The 22,006-nt window shown below is 51.9% G+C and overlaps 1 protein-coding gene across 6 annotated transcripts in view; it reads left to right on the top strand.

Moving 5' to 3' along the window:
- The window catches only part of SMG6 (SMG6 nonsense mediated mRNA decay factor), a 165,353-nt gene that overhangs the window by 69,425 nt on the left and 73,922 nt on the right, over window positions 1–22,006 (top strand). For all 6 annotated transcript variants that reach the window (XM_073315354.2, XM_073315350.2, XM_073315355.2 and 3 more), the window contains 2 exons: window positions 17,529–17,645; window positions 18,328–18,493. In XM_073315354.2, coding sequence (XP_073171455.1) covers window positions 17,529–17,645; window positions 18,328–18,493 — 283 coding nt within the window. The remainder of the gene's footprint in view (window positions 1–17,528; window positions 17,646–18,327; window positions 18,494–22,006) is intronic.

Genomic DNA, 22,006 nt, shown 5'->3' with positions numbered 1-22,006 from the left:
CCACTGTAGGGGAATATGTCACGCTTTGCTAGTGGGTTTCACAGCTGTTGCTGACAGCAGAGGAACGTTGGGACTCAAGAATCCGAGGTTTTGTTCCAGGTTTTGGAGGGAGCGTATTTAGTTGTTGCAGACATTCTGCCCCATTTCCTCCACCCTGCCACATCTGTCCCTGCCCTGTTCTGTCTGTCCCTCTGTGCTCCTGTCTCCTCTTACTCCAGTCTGCACCCTCTAGTCTGTCCCTGCCCCCGCCCCTTCTCCTTGCCTTACTGCTGTCAAGCAAATCAAGCAGCTTCCTTCTCCTTCTCCTGGTTGCCTGGGCACCATCATTGGGGAACTGAAAGCATCAGAGAGTCTCCCTGCTTTCAGAGTTTGGTGCCAAAGCAATCCCTGGCAGCCACAAGATGCAACTGCAGGAAGAATCCTGCTCAGACGCTGCCTGCTTAGTGCAGACCGAACCTTCCCTAACAAGTGCTGCCAGCCTCTAACAAACCTTTACTAGAGAGACGGGGGAGGGGATATCTTTTATTGGATCAACTTCTGTTGAGGAGAGAGGCAAGCTTTCAAGGTAAAAGATACCGCCTCACCCACCTTGTCTCTCTTGTGTCCTGGGACTGACCTAGCTACAACAACACTGTGTACAACAAGGGGAAACCTTCACTGCGCATGTATGAACTACAGTGTTCAGAGCGTTGTATCTTGGCCAGTTTTGGGGGAGTTTTCATGGGGTTGGCAAAAAGAACATCCCTGACGCCAGTGTGATCCCCCTGCCAAATTTCCAGTTCCTGCTCCGAAGCATGGAAGTGCCAGACCTTCCTTCTAAACTCATTCTGGGAAGTGGCCCAAACTTTTTACCTGAAACTTATCCCAAAAATTCGACTTGGAGGAGAGACTTGGCATGGAGAATTTCAGCCCGAATGGTTAAAGGTTGGCAAAATTATAAGCAAGTGAAAACAGGGTCTTATAGTAGATAGTGTTAGGCAACCTTAACTTTCGGCATCACTCCCAGCATTGCCTGGCCTATGGCCCCATCACCATAGTGTCCAAGCACTAGGATGCGTGGCAGCACTTTTACTGGCAGGGAACAGCAGTGTTTAAGGGCTGCATTGCAGAAGGGAGCACTGAGCAGGCCTCGGAAAGGGGGGACTGCTTGGTGCCCTGCAGTGGGGAGGGAGTTCCAGACCTGTGGGGGATGGGATGGGAGCCATGGGGTTGCCGCCTCTCCACTGGGGCATAGGATTCATTTTACTTTTTGGCAGTTTCTTTGCAAACTGTGTCAAGCTGGTGTGTGCTGATCCCTCAGGAAGCCATAAAAAGAAGAGCAGCAAATGAGTGTGTTAAAACGGAAGCTCCTCATTTCACTCTGCCTGCCCCATCAAAGGCTGCTTTCTCTGAATCTGCTGTCTGCAGGCACTTTCTCTCATTAACTTCTACTCCAGGCTTGAAGCGATCCCGAAGGTTCACACCAGAGAGGCATGTTTTGAGCTGTCGGCATTTGCTGCCAGAGACATGCCCAGCTCCAGCACAGTGGGAAAGGACTGCCTTTTATTTCTTTCAAAGTAGCAGCCGTGTTAGTCTGTATTCGCAAAAAGAAAAGGAGGACTTGTGGCACCTTAGAGACTAACAAATTTATTTGAGCATAAGCCTTTGTGAGCTACATCTGATGAAGTGAGCTGTAGCTCACGAAGGCTTATGCTCAAATAAATTTGTTAGTCTCTAAGGTGCCACAAGTCCTCCTTTTCTTTTATTTCTTGGGATTGTCCTGGTAAAACTTCACTCTGGGCTGCAATGAATCTCTTGGGAAGCCCTATTCACACCTCTTCCCCCATTGTAAATAACATCTGACACAATTATGGGTTGAGAGCATGCAGTTCCTGGGGGGAATGTTAGTAGCAGCTTGCTGTGCCTGCTGTGATATGCTGAGCTGCTGTGCATGGCAGCATACCCCTCCCAAGCAGGCATGGGATTGCGTGTATATCCTCACTAGCCTTTTTTCCCATGTACGCCAGCAGCTGAACCAATGCTAGCAATGGTGAGAGCTCTCTGCAGACTCTGGTCCAGCTGCTGGCGCTTTATTCACACTGTCACCTAACCCTCTGTAGAGAAGGTCTAGTCAACATGGTAGTTACATCACCGATCTCTGGTCTACACTAGTGCTCCCATCAGTGACAGTGCAGTGATGGGAGATTTCCTGAGCATTGCCTGTATGGATGAGGCTATGTGCCTTCAGTCTTGTTCATGCATGGGAGCAGACACACGTTTGCCTGCTTGCCAGCAAGCTTGCAGCTGGCATGGTTTGGTGCCCTTGAGCAGACAGGCTATTTTAAACAGTCAAGCTAGCAGGAGCTGTGCTGCACACGATCTCCTAAACCAGGCTCGAAGATGGATTAACATGATGCTGACACTGATGGTGGCAATGCACGCCATGGTTAGAAAGGGCTCCAAAGGCTTTGCGGCAGGGGGGACTGATTTAAAGCAAGCAATTTAAATAATGATTTCAATCACCAAGTGGAAAGCTTTGATTTAAATAATTGATTTTAATCAATTTTTCTATTTGTACTTCAGTTATTTTCCAAAGAGAGGTGCATTCTCATTGATTGATATAACCATAAAAAGATGTTGATTTTCAACTCAGTAGAGCCTGTACACTAAAATTTGGTGGTACTTTTTGCTGCCTCGGAGGGTGCACTATATCTATATACAGTTATTTAAGCAATTATATAGATTAATATTTCAGATTCTTATTAATGGTACATTTTTAGTATATTAGAAAATGGTGACTGATGGGTGGAGTCATAAATATTCATAATTTGAAAACTGAACGAGTCAGAGCTCAGGTGGGGAGAAGCTATAAAACAGACCACCCAGATGGGCTCAGTGGATAATCCTAATGAGATACATGATGGTGTCTCATGGAGTCAGGGGCTGGGTCTCAACACCTGTGATGACTTTACCAGTCTCTTGCACTCAGTAACACAACCCCTGGATTTCCCACAGGATTAAGACCTTAATACCATACATGACCTTTGTGCCATATTTATAAAGCTTGACCTCAAAAGTAAGATTTTTCCTCTGATTCTTTCTTTATACAGAAAAGCAGCCTTTAACTCAGAATTTTAGGTGGAATCTCATGGATTCAGCATATTTATTTTTTATTTAAAGGTTTTCAGAGATTATAATAAGTTTAGGGCTTAATGTATTTTGTATTGAATTCAGATTTCATTTTAAGCAGTTTAATTTTTAAAAAGAAAAACGTATTTAAATAAAATAAAAAATACCATTTTTAATATTTTTTTAGATCACTGTTTTATCTCCCATGCTTTGCTGGGCCTGTTGGGTGCAGACCAGGAGCCTGCCTCTGCCAGTAGGACTGCTGTGGGTTGTGCTGGTGACCCCAGGCAGAGGGAGCCCTGCAGTGCTACTCCCTGCAGGTGGAAATGGCTGGAGTCTGTGTTTTGACTGATGGTCTTTTCAGGAAATTTCTGAGAATAACATTTTCTAAAAACGGCTTCTTCTTCCCACAGATATTTCCTGGAAAAGGCTGAAGTTAATTTTAAACCAGTGTCCTTTTCCCTTTTCAGGGTGGAAGTGCTCTCTGCTTGCCCTCCAGGCGAGCGTCAGTTCCTTGTCTCTGGGATTGGAGAGTTGCCTGTGGAGGTGCAGTGGAGAGAGCACAGTGTCCCTTCTTCTCGCAGCTGCCCTCCCTGAGGCTCTGCCTCCCTGAGGAAACCGGATATATTGGTTCTCTCCTGTGGCATTTCTTGGTGCATTGCTTCTGATCAGCCTCCAAAACACATTCTGCTTTTCACTGACACTGTCTTTATAAATGTATCCTCGCCAGGGCTGGAGCTCTGTTGTCCAACAGCCTTGGAAGCTTGGGCTCAGCCCGTTTACACACTCCAGGTAGGAGGGTCCATCCCAGAGTGTGAATTCCAGCCCTGGGGGCAGTGAGAGTGGGTGGCAGCAGGTGTCCTGAGGTCAGCAGGAGCGGGCTGTCCTGGGCGAGCAGGTCCCTCTATGTCAGTGAGAGCGCAGCTTCCTCTGTGGTGCTCGGGAAGGCTTGCGGCTCCTTGTGGGAATAGGTCATTAATTTTTATACTTTCCCCGTAAACCATTGACCCTTTTTATGATGTCATGAGGGATTCCTTAATTTTGCAGCTGCTTCCTGGTTACGTCAGAGAAGAGCCTCCTGTCCTGGAGTCCAGCGCTGCACTCCACAATGGCTGGAAACAAATGAAGTGTTGAATATCTAATGGCTTCCACAGGGAGAGCGGCTTGATCCTCCCCAGGCCCCCAGCATTCCTCACCTCACAGGCCTTCCTTCCTCTCTCCCTTAGACAGCAGAGAGCAAAAGGGGCTGGAGGCTCCTGAATGGCTGTGGCTGTCTTGAGAGTGCATGCACCAAGGATGCTTGCCCTCAATGTACACAGCTGTGCATCAGCCAGCTGTCCTGCTGGGTCTGTCCATCCTCCCACCTCCCCACACTGCCTCCTGCTGAGGAAGGCTAGGATTAGAGTAGCCAGGAGCTCCCCCCATAGTAATTGGTCCTGCCCCACTCCCTACAGTACTCCCTACTGGGGGAGGCTGGGGCTGCAGCAGCTGGAGCTCCAGTCCGTCAGGACTTCTGCACATCCCATACTGGGAGACTAGAACTGGGGCAGTTGTGAGTGCCCCGCAGCCAGCCTCTCGTACTGTATTATTCTTACAGTCTGAACTCCGTCTAGTAGGAGATGCAGCCATCTCTGCACTGAAGCCAGAGCTCAGGTGTTCTGTAGTGACTGAAGAAGTTGGTGTATGCTGTGTGCAGCTCACATCTTGAGAGTGATCCCTGTAGGACGGTCCGTGGCCAATACAAAATTAGGGTGTTTCCACCCAGGAGAGTTGCACTGGTGCATTGTGAATTTGTAAATCGAGGAGGGGAGGGGCGAGTGCCCGTGATTCCCACCGTATTGGTGGGGGCATTGGTGGAGGCTGGTAAGGAAGATTCCCATGTTCTTTAAGGGGGTGGCGGGCTGTGACTCGCACGTTCTCTGTGGCAGGGTAGTGAGTCTCTCTGACTCACATTATCCACGGGGGAAACCGGGGTGGGGGAGGAGTTGGAAGGGGCAGCAGGGAAATGCCCTGTGTCCATGAATCTCTCTCTCCTTTTTGTTGTTGCTTTGTGTTCTGTCTGGTTTGTGCGCCGGCTCCAGCTTCTCCTGCCGCCAGCTGCTGCTGTTGGGAGCCCAGTGCATCAGCTGTCAGCCCAGTAGTGCTCTCCTCTCCTTGCCCACTTCCTGCAGACAGACAGATTCTGGAAGACTGCTCAGGAGTTGTGCCAGCACTTTGTCTGACTGGGGAGTGACTCATGAAGAAAAGGCTCTTGTGTCTGAGTGATAAGAGAGCAAACAAATCGCTCCCAGGTGGTGTCAGCTTGGAGGTGACCAGCCACTGTCTCCTTCCCTGCAGGGCAGTGGCTGGCTGGGAGCAGAGTGAATCAGTTGTCTTGTCTGCACTTTCCCCACCGGCTGCTTGAGCTGTTGACACGTCAGCTATAGGGCCCATGGCTCAACTCATTGAGCAAAACTGCCCTCTCAAACCTCTTTTACCTCCGTAGCCCCCCGGCCAGTCATTATGTCATCTCCTCAGCAGTGCATGAGGAGACCTGCTCTCTTTGCTTGTCTCCACTCTTGGTCCCTGGGCGGTGTCACTTGGAAGAGATGGTGTCAGCTGCTGCTTCCTGCAAGCAAAGCACATAACTGCTGCTCTCTGTGTTCCAGGGTAGCCACAGGCCACCTGTCCCAGGATCCGTCCCCCAGGAAGGTCTCCTACGACCAGAGCAGTAGCTCAGAGAGGCCCACCTGTAGACTGTCTGACTATTGTCCTACAGCAGCCTGAATCAAAGGGATCTGGTCCTCTTGAGTCTGTGCTAACACTTGTCAGCCTATCGTATTTTATCCGCTAGAGACTCAGGGGCCTGTTGATTAAGATTGACAAGAACAGAATCATTAGCATGTTCGCTGTTGCTGCTCACTTGCAGGTTTCAGGGTGATCAGGGCTTCTTTGCACTGTTGCCTGCTCCAGGCTGGGACTGGAGCAGCTGAGAGTTCTCACACCCTGCTCTCCTGCCGTGCGCCCTGCAGCACTGCCTGCTGGAGAAGACTGGCAGTGCAGCATGGTAGCCATGCACTATAGTGCCTCTGCGTTGATCATCCCCTGCAAGATTTCCTCCTGAGGCCGGCACTGGAGCAGTGGTGAACTTCCCCAGTGTGTGGCTGTTCCTTCCGTTGCCTGCTCTTCCCATCCCCGTTTCCTGTGGCTGGCTGCGTTGCCCTAGTGGAGATCTGGCAGTGCCGTCCTGCACACCCTGGTGGGAGAGGGGACGTGTTTATCACTTTTCCTGGAGATTATCTGTTTAAGCGCTCTCTGACAGTTACAATAACAAGGGCAGTGCGTTGTGTTTCCCAGCAGAAGGACACTCGCTGCTGAAAGATGTATAGCACTAATTAGAAATACATAACATCCGGCCACATGGCAGCCTTCTCCCGGCCGCTCCATTTCCTGAGCTCAGGCGACTTTGACGACAGTTGGTTTATGTTTTCCATGAATATAATGTTCTCAGAGAAACAAAAATTTCTCCCAGTTACACAAGGTTCCCCCCCCCCCTCAAAAAAACCCAGGTAGATTTATGGCTGTGGAAAACTTGGGCTGGATCCTGCCTGACGGGGAAGCCAGAACAAACTTTTTAGCCCTAAGCATGGAGTGTAGCCGAGAGTCCAGGTAGGTGGCTCAGAGGGGGCGCTGCTGCAGCTGGTTCTGTCTAATGGAGTCAGTTTTGCAAACTTTTGTAAAGGAAACTGGTTTGTGGGACGGGAATAATGCTGTTGATACTGGATTTAGAATTCCCGCTCTCTCCCACCCTTCTGCAGGAGAGGGACTAGGAGTGGAGTGTGCAGGACCTGCTGGAGCTCAGTGTAGTTCAATCTTACACACAAAACTATGTTAAAAGATTTCTACGGTTGCAAAGTCAAGCATTCAAAAGTTAGAATAATTCCAGAATTAAGGTTTCCTGCGTAACCTTAATTCATTGTTCTTGTGCATCTACATTATGGTGAAGTCTTTAATTACATGATCACATACTATTTTTCCACAGGATCCCTGCCTCATTCAGTGGACGGTGTTCACTTAATAATAAGTTATTCCATATTTTGTTTTTTCTTCATTGTTCAGTGTGTGCCCCTGGATTCAAACTGTCCTCTATTCAAACTCTGCCTCGGATACAGAATTCTTAATTTCTGCAGGGGCTTTTCTATGACACTCATCACTACATTATCTGAGGGCTTTGCAGACTATAATTTATCTTCACAACACCCCTGTGAGGTGCAGGGATGGTATTCTCCCATTTTACAGACAGCGTGCTGAGGCATGCAGATTAAGGTCAAAAGTTTCCACTAATTTTGGGTGCCCAGTTTGAGACACCAGGGACCTGGTTTTTCAGAGTTCTTAACCCCAACTCTGATGGTTTCAGTTGCAGCTGTGAGTGCTCAGTATCTTTGCAAATCAGACCCCTTGGTCTCAAGTTGGGCACCCAGAAAATGAGGAACACACAATTAGTGGCCACCAGTGACAAGTTTGGTTCGAGTGACTTGCCCACCAGGGTGACATTCAGGTGCCTTAACCATAAGGCATCTTTTCTCTTCCTGCAGTCCCCTCCTCATTTACTGCTCACTTGCTGCCATCTGTAACAAATGTCCTACAGACCACAGCCTCCTTTACTACACAGCCCCAGTTCAGCCCCGGAGCAGGCCGTGCTGTGCACTGAGGGAAGCAGAGGTCCTGGGTAAAAAGTAGTACGTGATCATGCAATTAAAAACTTTCATAATCCATAGGCACAAGGAGGCTGAATTAAGCTTGCAAAAGCAACTGTGAATCTGGCTTTTCCTAACTTTTGAGTGCTTGATGTTGCAACATAAATAATCTTTGAATGTATCTTTTTGTGTAATTTCCTAGGTTTTTAAAAAATGCAAACAAAACACATTCCATCGCGTGGCATCACATCGACACCCACCTGCTCATCAGCAGGGTTGGTAGCTTTTGATCCATGGCACAGACCTTTGCCACTTGAGCTAATAGAGTGAATGATCGCAGTGGTAGGTTGTCATCCTCTGTGTGGCCCAGCACTAGAGGGAGGTGAGAGAGACACTCTGCCAGTGGCTTTCACAGATGTTTGCTGACAGCAGAGGAGTGGTTAGATTTGGTAATCTTGGACTTCGTTCCAGGCACTGAAGGGGAGTGTGCTCTGTTAGGCACAAGCTCTTCTGTCTGTTCTCCCAAACTTGACTCTTGTCCTGTCCCATTCCTATCTCTTCTCTACTTATTGTCCCACACCCATTCCCTTTGCCTGCCCAGTCCCAGTCTCCACTCAGGCTTCTCATCTCCGTCCCAGGCTCTTTGCCCAGCCTGTTCTTGTCTCCCCGACAAGATCACTGTCTTAATCCCAATCTCCCCACCCCCTCTGCTCCTAGTCCCAGTCTCCTTGTCTAGCCAATCTAAATCCCCTCCAGATCCTCATCTGAATTGTTTCTTCCCCCCACTCACCTGGTTCATAGTCCCTGTCTCCTTTCCTGGGCTCTCTCTCCCACCTCACCCCCTCCCTGGGTCCTTGTCCCAGTGTCTTTGCCCAGCTGGTCCCAGTTCTCTCTCAGCACACAAGCTCCTTGTCAGATCTGTGTCTTCCTTCCCCCCACTGGTTTCTAGTTTGCCTCTTTGTCCAGCCAGTCCCCAGTCTCCCTCCCTCTCCCCAGTTCCTCCTCCAATCTCGGTGCAACCCAGTTGGCTCCCAGTCATACCCCCCCATATCCCTTACCTGCCCCCAGACCCAGTCTCCTTGTCCAGCTAGTTCTAGCATCCCTTTTCCAGGCTCCTTGCTCAGACAGTCCCAGCCCCCTATCTCCTAATCACAGTTTCTCCCCTCCTCCAATCCCACTCTCCTCAACCTCCTTGTCCCAATCTACTCCACCCTCCCCCGTCCAGCTTTTGTTCCCTCTGCATTCAGTTAAAACAGCTTCCTCCTGTGTGCCTGCAGGGGGTCATGGAGAGCACAGGAGAAACAGGTTCCTTGCTTACAGTTCAGTGTCTGGACCCCAGCCCAGAGCAATCTTTCCCTGGGGTAGAGCATACTCTGCCGCTCCATGAGGATGGCACACAGCATTAGGAGCTGTGAGAGGCTTGAGAGTGCTCAGTGAGGATGGAATCTTGGAGAGTTTAGCTGCTAAAACCTAAGTCTCTATTGAGCATGTCCGACCTGTGTTATTTCAGAGGCTCATAATTTAGCCACATTTGGGCAGATTTTCATGGGGTTGACAAAAGGCTCATCCCTGACTACTCCACTGCCCCCTGCTCCTGCCTGGGGCCCCCTGTCTGGGCCACTGGAACTGTTCAAAGAAAAGGCTGTAAGAATTTTTAGAGGCAAAACAATGTTATTTGTCCCTAGCCTCGTTCTCAGAAATGGCTGAACTGACAAAAAATGCAGCCTGAGGCAGATGTCCAGCATGGAAAATTTCAGCCCAAACAGGCGAGTTCGGCAAAAATATAAGCGACTGAGAACAGCGTTTTATAATGGGAAGAACTGGGCATTCCTGAAAGTGATGCTAACAGCCCCACCTCTAATAAGGGATCAATGCTCAGCTCACACAGTCCAGCCGAGAGTCCCGAGGCGTGGTACAGGGGGAGTCCTCAGAGGGGTGCAAGCCAGGCTCCCATAGGTACTTGCAGTTCTTTTGAAAGGTGTTCATCAGAACTGGAGGCAGGGTCAGCGTTAGCTGTTTTTCTTCTCTGTGTGCTTACATGCAGAGGCTGAGAATGGAGTGAGTCATGGGCTTGGGGCCAGGCTCTTGAGATTGGGCCATGTGCTGCTGCTGAGAGTTGCCTTCTCTTTGTACCCATTAATTTCCCTCGGCATCACCGGTTTTGGAAGGAGCATTGGAGCCCAGGCCTGGCTTGGTGTTGGTGGCACATGGGAGCCATGTTTCTAACCATTTTGGGACACTTGACTAATGACAATTCTTTTGTCTGTGGATCCCTTTCCACTTTCCAGAGTTGATTGGTCGGTCCCCTCTTGGGCGCATCCTTCCCCCATCCCATACAGGTGAGGCTACACTTCCACCCACGTTAATATGCTGTGAGAGACGGCTTTGCTACTCCTGGGTTTTTCTAAGTGTAGCCTAATATGGGATTTAGAGCAAAGAAGATGAACAGATTGGAGCCTTAGCTAATGGAAGCTTCAGCTGGTTGGATGCTGTGACTGACAATTGGAAGTACCCCCTGCACAAAGTATTTGGTGATGCCTGAAGGGTAGGAAGCAACATCCCCTGCTTATTAGGCAGCACGTCTGGCTTTAGCGGGAGTTTGGCATGGAGGAGTTTCAGGGGAAGCCGCATCTGTGATATTGACAGGATTTATCCTGGAGCAGGCAGGACGTCAGGTGCTTTGGTTTGTACCTGTGCTGGTGGTAGCCCACCTTGGCGTATACTAGTGCCATTCTGACTGTTGGGAACCAGCTAGAAAAGGTGAGGAACAGCAAGGCAGTGGGGTCCCCTTATTTCTACCTGTGCCCCAAGGAAGGAAAGTCTCTACCTCCAGGGAGTGTACTGTGTGTCACAGCTGCAGTGCCCAATATGCAGCTCCGAGGGACTCCCGAGCTCAGTGGGCTGCAAAGCCCAGCACATCCGTTTCAGCAACACTTTCTCTAAAGAGAGTTTTCTCTCAGCCAAGGCAGTCAGCCACATTGTGCTGGATGTGTGGGGCCATGCTGGGGAGGTGCAGAGGAGGTTTCTTAACACTCAGCACTCACCCAGCACTTTGCAGCTTCAAAGAACTCTACAAACTTCTACCTAATTAACCTCCACTTCCTGGGCACTGTGCGTCTGCTCCGCTCTTCACTTGCTCACTTACTCTGTCCATCTTCCACTGCATGCTAGGCTCCTTTGTTTGAGATGTGTCCCCCACAAGCCCCTGTGGCATGCAGCCATGGCATCTTTGCTACGCAGCTGCAGGTCCCCATTGTGACTTCCCCTATCCCGAAGAAAAGGATCAAAGTGTCTGAGCAGAAAGTTTCCCTTGATTTTCAGAGCTTCCTCTTTGTTCTAGAATCAAATCCCTAGGGCTGTGACACTGGGGAACAGGGGTGTTGATGTAAGGGCAGGGTTCTTGAGCAGCCCCACACACCCTGACCTCCCCTGAATATCCCCCTCTCCCTGCAGAGCTGGGCTGGCTGGATTGCTCTGGGGCTGGGGGCGGTGCGGAGCTCCTCTTCTTGGCCTGCTTAGGAGCTCCAGTGCATGAATTCTCAGAGCCACATGGGTCTTGTTTACTTGTCATGCTGAGAAGACAAGGCCCATTGTAGCTGAGCTGGAAGTGAAGGGGAAACAACCCTTCAATTCATGTGTGTAATGCTCCCCGATTCATCCTTATGACGGCACCATGAGCCACTTCGTAACCTGCACCAGGGCTCAGCTCCAGGCAGGCAGCCCCATGGCTCCATGTGTATCAGGCATTAGTCCGTGTGCCTGGTTCCTGACAGAGCCCAGCCTGCTGTGCTAGGCTGGAGTGAGCTGGGCAGGGAGGGCCATACTGCTCACCTGGAATGGCTCATGCTGCACATTCCCTTCTCTCCATTTGCTTTTCCTCTTCCCCGTCTCATGGGGAATTACTGCTCCTCACCCAGTGGAGCCAGAGCCCAAAACATGCAGCCTGGGGAGCCGAGAGTGGCTGAAGCCTTGGTGTGAAGCTGGACATGGCCAGAGCTGCTTCTCTGGGGCTAACTCCGGGCTTTCTAATGTTACCATTTAGTTCCCAGCATATCTGTGTTGTCAACATATCCATGTGTCACAGATCCACAGGATCTGTGTACAACCCAGTTTGTAAACCACCTTCAGTGGGGCAGACTCCCAAGGAGTCCCACTCATTCTTCAGGATAGCCCATGCAGCCTCACCGCCTTCTGGACTGAGCTGTCTGCTGCAGGCCAGGAGCTCTGCCCAGTGAGTCCGGCTGAGACAGACCCCTGGCAGGAGACCTGTCCATGCTGCAGGGACTAATGCTCCCCGGGTCTGTATTTTCTGTGACACTCAAACAGCGTTTTCAGAACACAGTGGCTGGAACACAGCATTGGAAGGCCTCAGGTTAGCAGAGAGAAATGAAGGTTAAAACATGGTCCATTCTGGTGAAGCCAGCACAAGTCACCAGCCAAACTGTCATGAACTCCATTTCAGGCTTGGTCTCTCTCTGACCTCCTTAGTGAGTCCCAGGAGAGAGCAGCCAGCTTCCTCCAGAAGCCCACCCTTAAGTTTAGCCCATGCTGGTCACGGCTAAGTCCTTTGTTCTCAAGCTGGGGTCTGTGCTCAGCTTCCCTGCTGAAAGGTGGGCAGAAAATCTTCCTGCCCTTGGTGGTTGTTTCCTAGATGTCAGTGTTTGGTTGTTGGAGCTTTTCCATTGTCTCTTTGGGATTCTGCATTGACATGGGTTGCTTTCAGCAGGTTCCAGCCAGTTCCTTAACGACCCTACTCGCTGTGGCCCAGATAGCAAGGCGCCACCCACACCTGATGTCCTGTGCTGCCCCAAGAGCAGATTTAATGCTTTTCCCTCCACTGGGTAACAATGCAAAGTACAGAGGAAAACTGAGACACATACAGGCTTCATAAAAATGTTAGAGAAACTTCCCACTTCGCCACAACATGTATTTTATTGTGGTGCATTTTCATGGGGGAGGACAACTAAGCACTTATCTGCGCCTGTTGGGAAGAAAGCCACATACCCCAGGATCTGAAAGATGCAAAGATAATTACTATATCTCAAAATAAAGGCAACAGAGCAGACAGCAACAAGTATTGAGGGACATCTCTGCTCAGTGTGGTCGGCCAGGTGCTTGCAAGGGTCCTGCTGAAAAGTCTCCCAAGTCCTTGCTGAGAGAATCTGCCCTGAGAGCCAGTGTAGGTTCAGAGCTGGGTGCTCCACGCCTGACGTCCTTCACATTGCTCTTGGTGCCAGAAAAAAGCTGTGAACAACAGGCACCTCTCGATGTAGCTTCATTGACCTACGGCTCAGTTAGCAGGTATGGCATCTATAAGATCCGGTTGAAAATTGGCTGTCTACAAAAGGTGCTGTCCCTATTCAAGGAGCTCCACGAGGGAATGAAGGCGACCATCCAGTGTGAAAATGAAACAGCATCCGAGTTTAGTATTGATACTGGTATGAAGCAAGGCTGCATCTTCGCACCCACCAGCTTTGGCGTCGTCTTCTCTATTCTTCTTAAGTACACATTTGGAAATGATCTATCTGGCATACCAGTTGAATGGAGGATGGACGACAGCTTGTTTAACATCAGACAATTTCAGAGTAGAAGGCATATTGTCAAGCTTACTGTTCAGGATCTGTGTTTCGCAGATGACACCACGTTCATCTGTCATTCACGTGATGAACTGCAGGTCATAAAGAACAAGTTGTCTGATGCATACACCAAGTTTGGCATGATAATCAGTATCAAGAAAACAGTTGTCATGTCACAAGGAACCAATATTCCACCTAAAATCTATGTCAGTAATGAAGTTCTGGATAACATGGATCACTTCTGCTATCTCAGCTCCGTTCTCACCAGCTCACTTAACCTCGATAGGGAACTTGATGCTAGAATTGGGAAAGCTTCTGTCACTTTTGGCAAACTTACCTCACGTGTTTGGAACAACAAGTTGCTAACCATGAACACAAAGGTGTCTATCAGGCTTTTGTCATCCATGCCGCCCTCTACGGCTGTGAAAGCTGGGTCACGTACTCCAAGCAGGAGCGGAGATTGATCAGCTTCCACCTCTGCTGTCTCAGAAAAGATTCTTGGAGTTACTTGGGACCAATGGATCACTAACAATGAGATCATTGAGAGCTCCAGCCTGTAGACTATACTGGATGCTCACAGGCTTCGCTGGCTGGGACACATGGAGTGCATGCCTCAAGATCGTCTGCCGAAGGCTGTGCTCTCTGGTCAACTCAAGAACCGCCTACATCGCAGAGGAAGGCCAAAGCACCGCTACAGCGACACGGTCAAGCAAGCTCTCAGGAAATTCAGAATTCCCCCTGGCAACTGAGAGAACCCTGTCCACAACCACTCAGTCTGGAGAAGCCGGGTCAAGGCTGATACATTCACCGCAGAGAGCTATCGGAGAGCCCAAGCTGAGGCCCGCAGGCAAGCCAGGAAGCAAAGTGTGCTCCAACCTCCTTCTGGTGAGTGGACCTGTAGCTACTGTGGGAAGGTCTGCTGCTCACGCATCAGGCTCTTTTCCCATACCATTGCTAAGCACCACTGACAGACTGGCTCTGCTGCGTCTCCTTTCATCTGTCAAGATGTGGGATGGTCACACCAATTTTGGGGATTCCTCCCCCCCCCCAGCACTGGTGCATTCACAGGAAGCAGGATTGGTTGGTGTTTTCTTTGGGGGGCAGTGGGAGGACAGCTGCTTGTCTTTGGTGGTGTGCCTGGGCTCTAGGGTTATGATCCTACCCACTGCAGCCTTCTGGCATTTGCAGAGAATCTCATGCACTGTGAAGGCCAGCCTTGGCTAGCCCAGTGCTTGTTCTCAGGGTGGTGTAAGAGCTGGACTTGCATTAGATGATGAGTTAGTGTGGTTCCAGGTGGGGAGCATGGGGTGTGAGTGTAAATCAGACTCGGGAGACAACTGCCCAGAGCCCCTAGGGCATTGTTCCAGAAATGTCATCTTGAGGGCTGTGTTGGAATGCCCAGAGCTTTTCAAAGGGTCATTTCCTTTGTCTTTAATATATTAATCTCTTAGGTTTATGTAGTGCCTTCCATCTGGGAGGATCCCAAAGTGCTTTTGGGGCTGTACATACAGGGGGCTCACCCACCACTTAGATGCAGCCATCTCCTGGATGGACAACTTAGGACAGGAAGTGAAGGAAAATCTAGTATCTAATTAAACATGGGGGATGAATTCCAGGGAAGCTGAATGTAGTTTCTTGAACTGGACTATGGCCAGGACATTGGGGCTCTCACTCTTACTGTGGGAAAGGTTTCATGAGAGTGAGCATTAATGTCCCAGAGTGGTCACATCCTCAGAAAAAGCTGGCACCCCCTGCTGTCACACTGGGGCAAGGTTCAGCACAGCCTCGCAGATAAGAGCGCCCCCTATTGAAGTGCCAACCTCCACTGAATGGTGGTCTCCCATCCAGGTACTAAACTCGTTTGCATCTACTTAGAACATGAGATGTGGCAAAAACAAGGTTTCAGGCCTTCCTCTCAATTTTCCTCATTTTCTTGATTTTTCTTACCCCCTTCCCACCTCTTTGAAATAGTTTTATCTCCTCTGAAAATCCACAGAGTCTGCGCCATCCCGAGCCCAGGCCTTTCCGTGATCCCTGCAGGAATGGGGTCTGTGTGTCTGTGGGTTAGGGCTCTTGTGCCTAGCTGAGATCCGCAGCCTGCCATGGCTTTGGAGGTTCAGCTTAATGTCCCTTCTCTTTTTCTGATGCATTATTATGGATTTTTAGTTAGTCAGTCAGTCAGTCATGGAGAACATGTCTGTGTTCAGAGGGCAGATGGGGAGAGGAATCTCTTAGTCACTGGTCCCCTCTGCTGTGGCTGATACGGCTGGCATGAGCACCGCCTGGTATCTCTGGGTCGGATGTTTGCATTAGCTGTAACACAAGCGTTGCCTGGCTTTTGCCAGGTTCTTCCATGGTGCTTTGCATTACACTTCTTCCTTGGTGCGCTGAGAGGCAGGTGGGCTCTGCAGCTAGGACTGAGTGAGCCAGCAGTGTGCTAAGGCAGTGGGGCTATTGCAGCATGATTGGCCTGGCCTTAAGCATGGAGCCATGTGGAAAGATTAAAATGGCCTTCACCATCCTCCTCCCCTCTCCCTCTGGATAGGGCCTTCACCTCCCCTGCTGCTGAGTCTGACCCCTGACCAGACAGCTTCATGGTATGTGCCCTCTTTACACTTTCTCAGTGGGGACTGGGGCATGGGGGTGAAGCCACCAAAAAGGGCAGAGAAATAATTTTGAGGGCTCAGGTTGCCAGTAATGAAATGCTAAAATGCCTGTTCCCCAGCTGCCACCTGCCATGACTGACTAGATTGGAGAGTGGGACAGCATCTGCCTTGCCCTGCCAAGTGTAACCCATGCCTGGCCAGCTCCCTGCCGCTCTCACAGCCTCAGAAATGGGTTCTGACTGGGTGTAGATGCACTGATGGGATTTTCTCTGCCCTGAGGCAACTCTGTTGGGAAGAGTTGTGGTCATGTGGCATCTACTTGAGTAACAGCTTCATTTAAAAAGAAAAGGAGTACTTGTGGCACCTTAGAGACTAACCAATTTATTAGAGCATAAGCTTTCGTGAGCTACAGCTCACTTCATCAGATGCATATCGTGGAAACTGCAGCAGACTTTATATATACACAGAGAATATGAACCAATACCTCCTCCCACCCCACTGTCCTGCTGGTAATAGCTTATCTAAAGTGATCATCAGGTGGGCCATTTCCAGCACAAATCCAGGTTTTCTCACCCTCCACCCCCCCACACAAATTCACTCTCCTGCTGGTGATAGCCCATCCAAAGTGACAACTCTTTACACAATGTGCATGACAATCAAGTTGGGCAATTCAAATTGCCCAACTTGATTGTCATGCACATTGTGTAAAGAGTTGTCACTTTGGATGGGCTATCACCAGCAGGAGAGTGAATTTGTGTGGGGGGGTGGAGGGTGAGAAAACCTGGATTTGTGCTGGAAATGGCCCACCTGATGATCACTTTAGATAAGCTATTACCAGCAGGACAGTGGGGTGGGAGGAGGTATTGGTTCATATTCTCTGTGTATATATAAAGTCTGCTGCAGTTTCCACGATATGCATCTGATGAAGTGAGCTGTAGCTCACGAAAGCTTATGCTCTAATAAATTGGTTAGTCTCTTAGGTGCCACAAGTACTCCTTTTCTTTTTGCGAATACAGACTAACAGGGCTGTTACTCTGAAAGCTTCATTTAAGCCCTCTTGACTGAGCTGTTGTGTGACTTGTGAACTACTGGGAGGAGCCCTGTCCTCAGCTCTGAGGTGAACGTGCCAGCCAGGATGGAGATCTAACATGCAGCTAATTATCATTTTAGCACTTTGGAATTCTCCCCTCATTCAGGAGGAATTAGGAAGACTGAGTGGGAGCTTCTGAGCCCTGAGTGCTGGCTCTGCAGGCAGGGTTTCTGCATGCTATGTGGCACCCAATGGGCAGTGGTTGCCAGGAGCTTGGGGGAGTCTCTGCCTTGCCATGTCCCTGTTTGGAGCCATGCTGATTCCTCCTCTCCTACTAGGGGTAGCTGGCTTGGGGGAAAGGAGCATGCTGGGTGCTTGGCTTTCCCCCTGCAGTCTCCCCCAGCCCATGCACTAGGGCAAGGAGGGCAGGAGTTTTCCTTGTCTCTCAGAGTGGGTTCAGGGTGAGGGGCACCCGAGCGTTCCTGGCCTGCTGTCCCCACCATAAGCTGATGTTCTCTGCTTGTCTCCTCAGAGTGCCTCTCGGAGGACTGTCGCTCAGTGCTCCAGGAACAGGCCACGGCGCTGGGACTCTGCATGTTTGCCCTGCTGGTGAGGCGCTGCACCAGCTTACTGAAGGCATCTGTCGGAGGTATGGGAGCTATCTGCACAGTGCTGGGTAGTGCTGGTAGCCTGCCTAACAACACAATGCTGCAGTTGATTCCTGTGTCATGCTAGCTCATGTACTCCCTGCCCTAGCCCAGCCCTGCTTCCCAGGCTGGCTCACTGCCTGCTCCATCACACACCACCTCTTGTCTCTTGAGGCCTCTGGGTTTTGTCCTAGTTTTCAGACAATTCCTCCCTCCTCCATCCCTGGGCTCTTTCTCCCTTTGACTCCAGGCATTTCCAGGACTTCAGCGTGGGGCTGCCCGAGCTGGAGAGCCCACGATATATATTGGGGGTGAGACACCACGACCCTTAGCCTTTTCATCCATCCTGCTACATGACAGGCTTTCTGGTGCCTCCAGACAACTCCTGGAAGTCAGGATTCCTAGGTTCTGTTCCTGGCTCTGCCATTGACTTGCTGCGTGGGCTTGAGCAGGTCACGACCACTCTGTAAAATGGGGTGATGCTGTATCCCATCCTTCCCTTGGGCCCGTCACTGCGCCGGGGGTGTGAGTGGGGATGAAGCACTCTCTGTGCACCTCCAGAGTGAGGTACTCAGTGGCCTTTGCGTGCGCACACCCCCCCAAGAGGGAGGGATCCAGCCAGTCTTCCTCAGGAATGGGGGACTGCAGTGGGCCTGGCCCAGCTTTTCTTTTTTGTCTCTGCAGCTTGGCCCCAGGAAGCAGAGCAGGCCGAGGAGGATGATATCAAGGTCTCCGCCTTGCCCCAGGATCTGAAGGAGCTCCTCCCCAGCGTGAAAGTCTGGTCGGACTGGATGCTCGGCCATTCGGACACCTGGAACCCCCCTCCCACCTCCCTCGAGCTGCCCAAACAGTATGTGAGCTCTTCCTGCTCTTCCAGCGCGGGCCCACCTCTGCGGGCTCCTTGCCGGTGCCCCTTGTTCCTTTTCTGCCCCTCACGGAGGTGGTCCGCTCTGTCTCCCAGCACCACTGCCTGAGCAGAGGGTATCGCTCACTGCCCTGTGCGTGGAGAAAGGGGTTAGTGACAGAGGGATCTTCCCTAGCAGTGAGAGCTGCAGGCTGGAAGTGGGGTGTATGTGGTTCAGGGTGGTGGCAGGCATCCCAAGGGCACAGCATTAACCCTTGTGAATAGCTCCCCTTCGTTCCCTAGTGTGTCAGGGAAGGATGGGCCAGATTTCTAGCTTACACATGGGATCTCTCTCCATTTCCTGGGGTGCATCTCCCCGGGGCCTTTGCCAGCCAGCCAGCTGTTTGTCTGTGAGAGTGGAATCCGCTCCCAGCTCGCTGCTTGTATTCTCTTCACCTGTGAGAAGGAGCTGGACAAACCCCAGGCAGCCTGGGCCAGGCCTTGAGCAGCTCGCTGTGCTTGGAACCCCTTTCTCCTGGTTTGAACGCAATTTCCTCTGGCCCAGCCAGTCACAAAGGGTTAATTTGCTAAGCTGGCTAATTCCAGACCATTAGTCCGTAATGCGGACTAGGCAATTTGCATATTTTTGGACAGAAAATCATGAGAAGGGGCCAAGTATGGAGTGTGCGAAGCAGCATCTGAGCATGCTCCGTGACTGCTTTCCCGCAGGATTTTCCATCTGCCTCCGGTACTCTGGATCCAGAGCCTGAAATCACGTCTTACTGTTAATCCAAAGGAGCCAGAACCCAGGGTGATGGGAAGGCGCATTAAGAGTAATCCAGCAAAGTGGCTTAACCATTAATGGGTCCCTGCTCCAATGCGTCAGGTCCAGTCCCGCTCTCCTGTTTTATTGCCTCCACTCCAGTTCTTTTTCATTTGGCTGAGGAAATGGAAATCTCACACAGGAAGTGCTGGGCCTCATTTTGTGGAGATGGAGTCTGTTTTCTGTTTGTCGGCTGCTCGATGTGGGACCGTTGCCTGCTCATGTGAACTGTTGCCCATCTTTGGGCAGGAACTCAAACTCGGAGTTGTCATGTGAGCACGCTTGCACCAATCCGGAGCTCCCTTTGCGCTGCCTATGCAGGGAGCTGCTGAGCCATCAGCAACGGGCTTGCCTCGAGATGGAATTTCTGATTGGGTTCATGCAGCCAGCGCTCAGCATGTTCCAGGGAGGAGCCACCTCCTCCCTTGTTTGGGGTGCACACTGAGATCTGCCTCAGCTGCCTCCGGCTGCTGGGAGCCAGTCTGGCCCCCTGACAGGGTTAGGAGCACGTGCAAGCTCCCCCTTTCCCATCAAGAAGGGAGAAGGTGAGGGTTACAACCCAGCCCCTATCAGAGACTGTGGCCCATGGTTCCATCAAGTGCCAAGGAGCAGCTGGAGATGCAGGTCCCGGGTGATAGGAGGTAGCTGGGTGTGGGTCATAATGTACTTCGAGCAGCTGCTCTGCTCAGAGCTCCAGAGTTGGGAAGTCAACGAGCTTCACCATTTGGTGAAGGCTCAGTAGGCCCAGCCACTTCCCTGCCTTGCTCTCTTCATGCTGTGCCTGGGCCTACCCCTCCTCCCACTGTTCAGATCCTTTCCCTACAATGGCTAGAGCCTGTTCTTCCCCATTGCCCACTCTCTGACAGACCCCCTCAGATATGGTGAGCTGTAGTTTACATGGCATGTCTCTGGTTTTTTTTGGGGTGTACCAAGATGTTCTTTTAGCACAACAGTTCTTTGCCTGTTTCCCACCACTCTTGTGTACCTCTGTGTGATGGAGGCCATGACCGCTAGAAATGGAGCCCCCGGCTGGACATGTGCCTCTCCAGGGAAGAAGAGAAGAGGTGGCAGGAGAACCAGCTCAGCCCTGCCAGGTGACCTTCTCCCTTCACTTCCCCAGTCTCAGCATGTCTCCCGTGTAGGGTGGACAGGAGTCATGATGACTGGCTTAGCATTCCTGCTTTGTACTGACGCAGGCCTGCACTCTGGTTCTGGGGCTATTTACTAACCAGGAGAGCCATCAAGTCCAGGGGCCTTGACAGGAACTATTTGAAGATGTTCTAAAAGTAAATCATGGGTCAGAGCATAAGGGAATGCCTTGGGCCAGGCCTGGGACCCAAGGGTAGGTGACCTTGGAGAGGGAGAGAAAGTGTAAATGCTAAGGGCCGAGCTTGACTCTGAGGCTGGACGATGAGGAGGTGCAATGTTCCCAACTCCATGCGCCCTACAGCTGTGAGTTCTCCATCCATGACATACTCTGCTCCCTCCACATTCCCTTCCAGGCCTTGTCCTGAGAGGCTGGGTTGGAATAGCTGGGAGCAGCCCTTCTAGCGCTACTTCGCCATTCCCTTGAGTGCCACCTCTGGGGACTGGAGCAGATCAAAGGGACTGAATCGAAATTGAAACATAGGAGCATGCTGTGGGGATCCAGTGCATCTCTGTGTCTCTAGAAATCTCACCGGGTCTCCAGAAAGCCCACCTCCAGCACAACGTCTCATCCCGGGGCTGGAGCTGGGGCCAGTGGTGACACAGCAGCTCATCCCGGGGCCAAGGCCAGGCCCGGCACCAGCACAGTGGCTCATCCCGGGGCCAAGGCCAGGCCCGGCACCAGCACAGTGGCTCATCCCGGGGCCAAGGCCAGGCCCGGCACCATGGCTCATCCCGGGGCCAAGGCCAGGCCCGGCACCATGGCTCATCCCGGGGCCAAGGCCAGGCCCGGCACCAGCACAGTGGCTCATCCCGGGGCCAAGGCCAGGCCCGGCACCAGCACAGTGGCTCATCCCGGGGCCAAGGCCAGGCCCGGCACCATGGGTCATCCCGGGGCCAAGGCCAGGCCCGGCACCAGCACAGTGGCTCATCCCGGGGCCAGGCCCAGCACCAGCACAGTGGCTCATCCCGGGGCCAAGGCCAGGCCCGGCACCATGGGTCATCCCGGGGCCAAGGCCAGGCCCGGCACCATGGCTCATCCCGGGGCCAAGGCCAGGCCCGGCACCATGGCTCATCCCGGGGCCAAGGCCAGGCCCGGCACCATGGCTCATCCCGGGGCCAAGGCCAGGCCCGGCACCATGGCTCATCCCGGGGCCAAGGCCAGGCCCGGCACCATGGCTCATCCCGGGGCCAAGGCCAGGCCCGGCACCATGGCTCATCCCGGGGCCCAGGCCAGGCCCGGCACCAGCACAGTGGCTCATCCCGGGGCCCAGGCCAGGCCCGGCACCAGCACAGTGGCTCATCCCGGGGCCAAGGCCAGGCCCGGCACCATGGCTCATCCCGGGGCCAAGGCCAGGCCCGGCACCATGGCTCATCCCGGGGCCAAGGCCAGGCCCAGGCCCAGCACCAGCACCGTGGCTCATCCTGGGGCCAAGGCCAGGCCCAGCACCATGGCTCATCCTGGGGCCAAGGCCAGGCCCAGCACCATGGCTCATCCCGGGGCCAAGGCCAGGCCCTGCACCGGCACCATGGCTCATCCCGGGGCCGGG

This window comes from Lepidochelys kempii, chromosome 17 (assembly GCF_965140285.1).
Source record: "Lepidochelys kempii isolate rLepKem1 chromosome 17, rLepKem1.hap1, whole genome shotgun sequence".
In the NCBI taxonomy this organism is placed as follows: domain Eukaryota; kingdom Metazoa; phylum Chordata; order Testudines; family Cheloniidae; genus Lepidochelys; species Lepidochelys kempii.
This window is presented reverse-complemented; position numbering and strand designations above follow the sequence as displayed.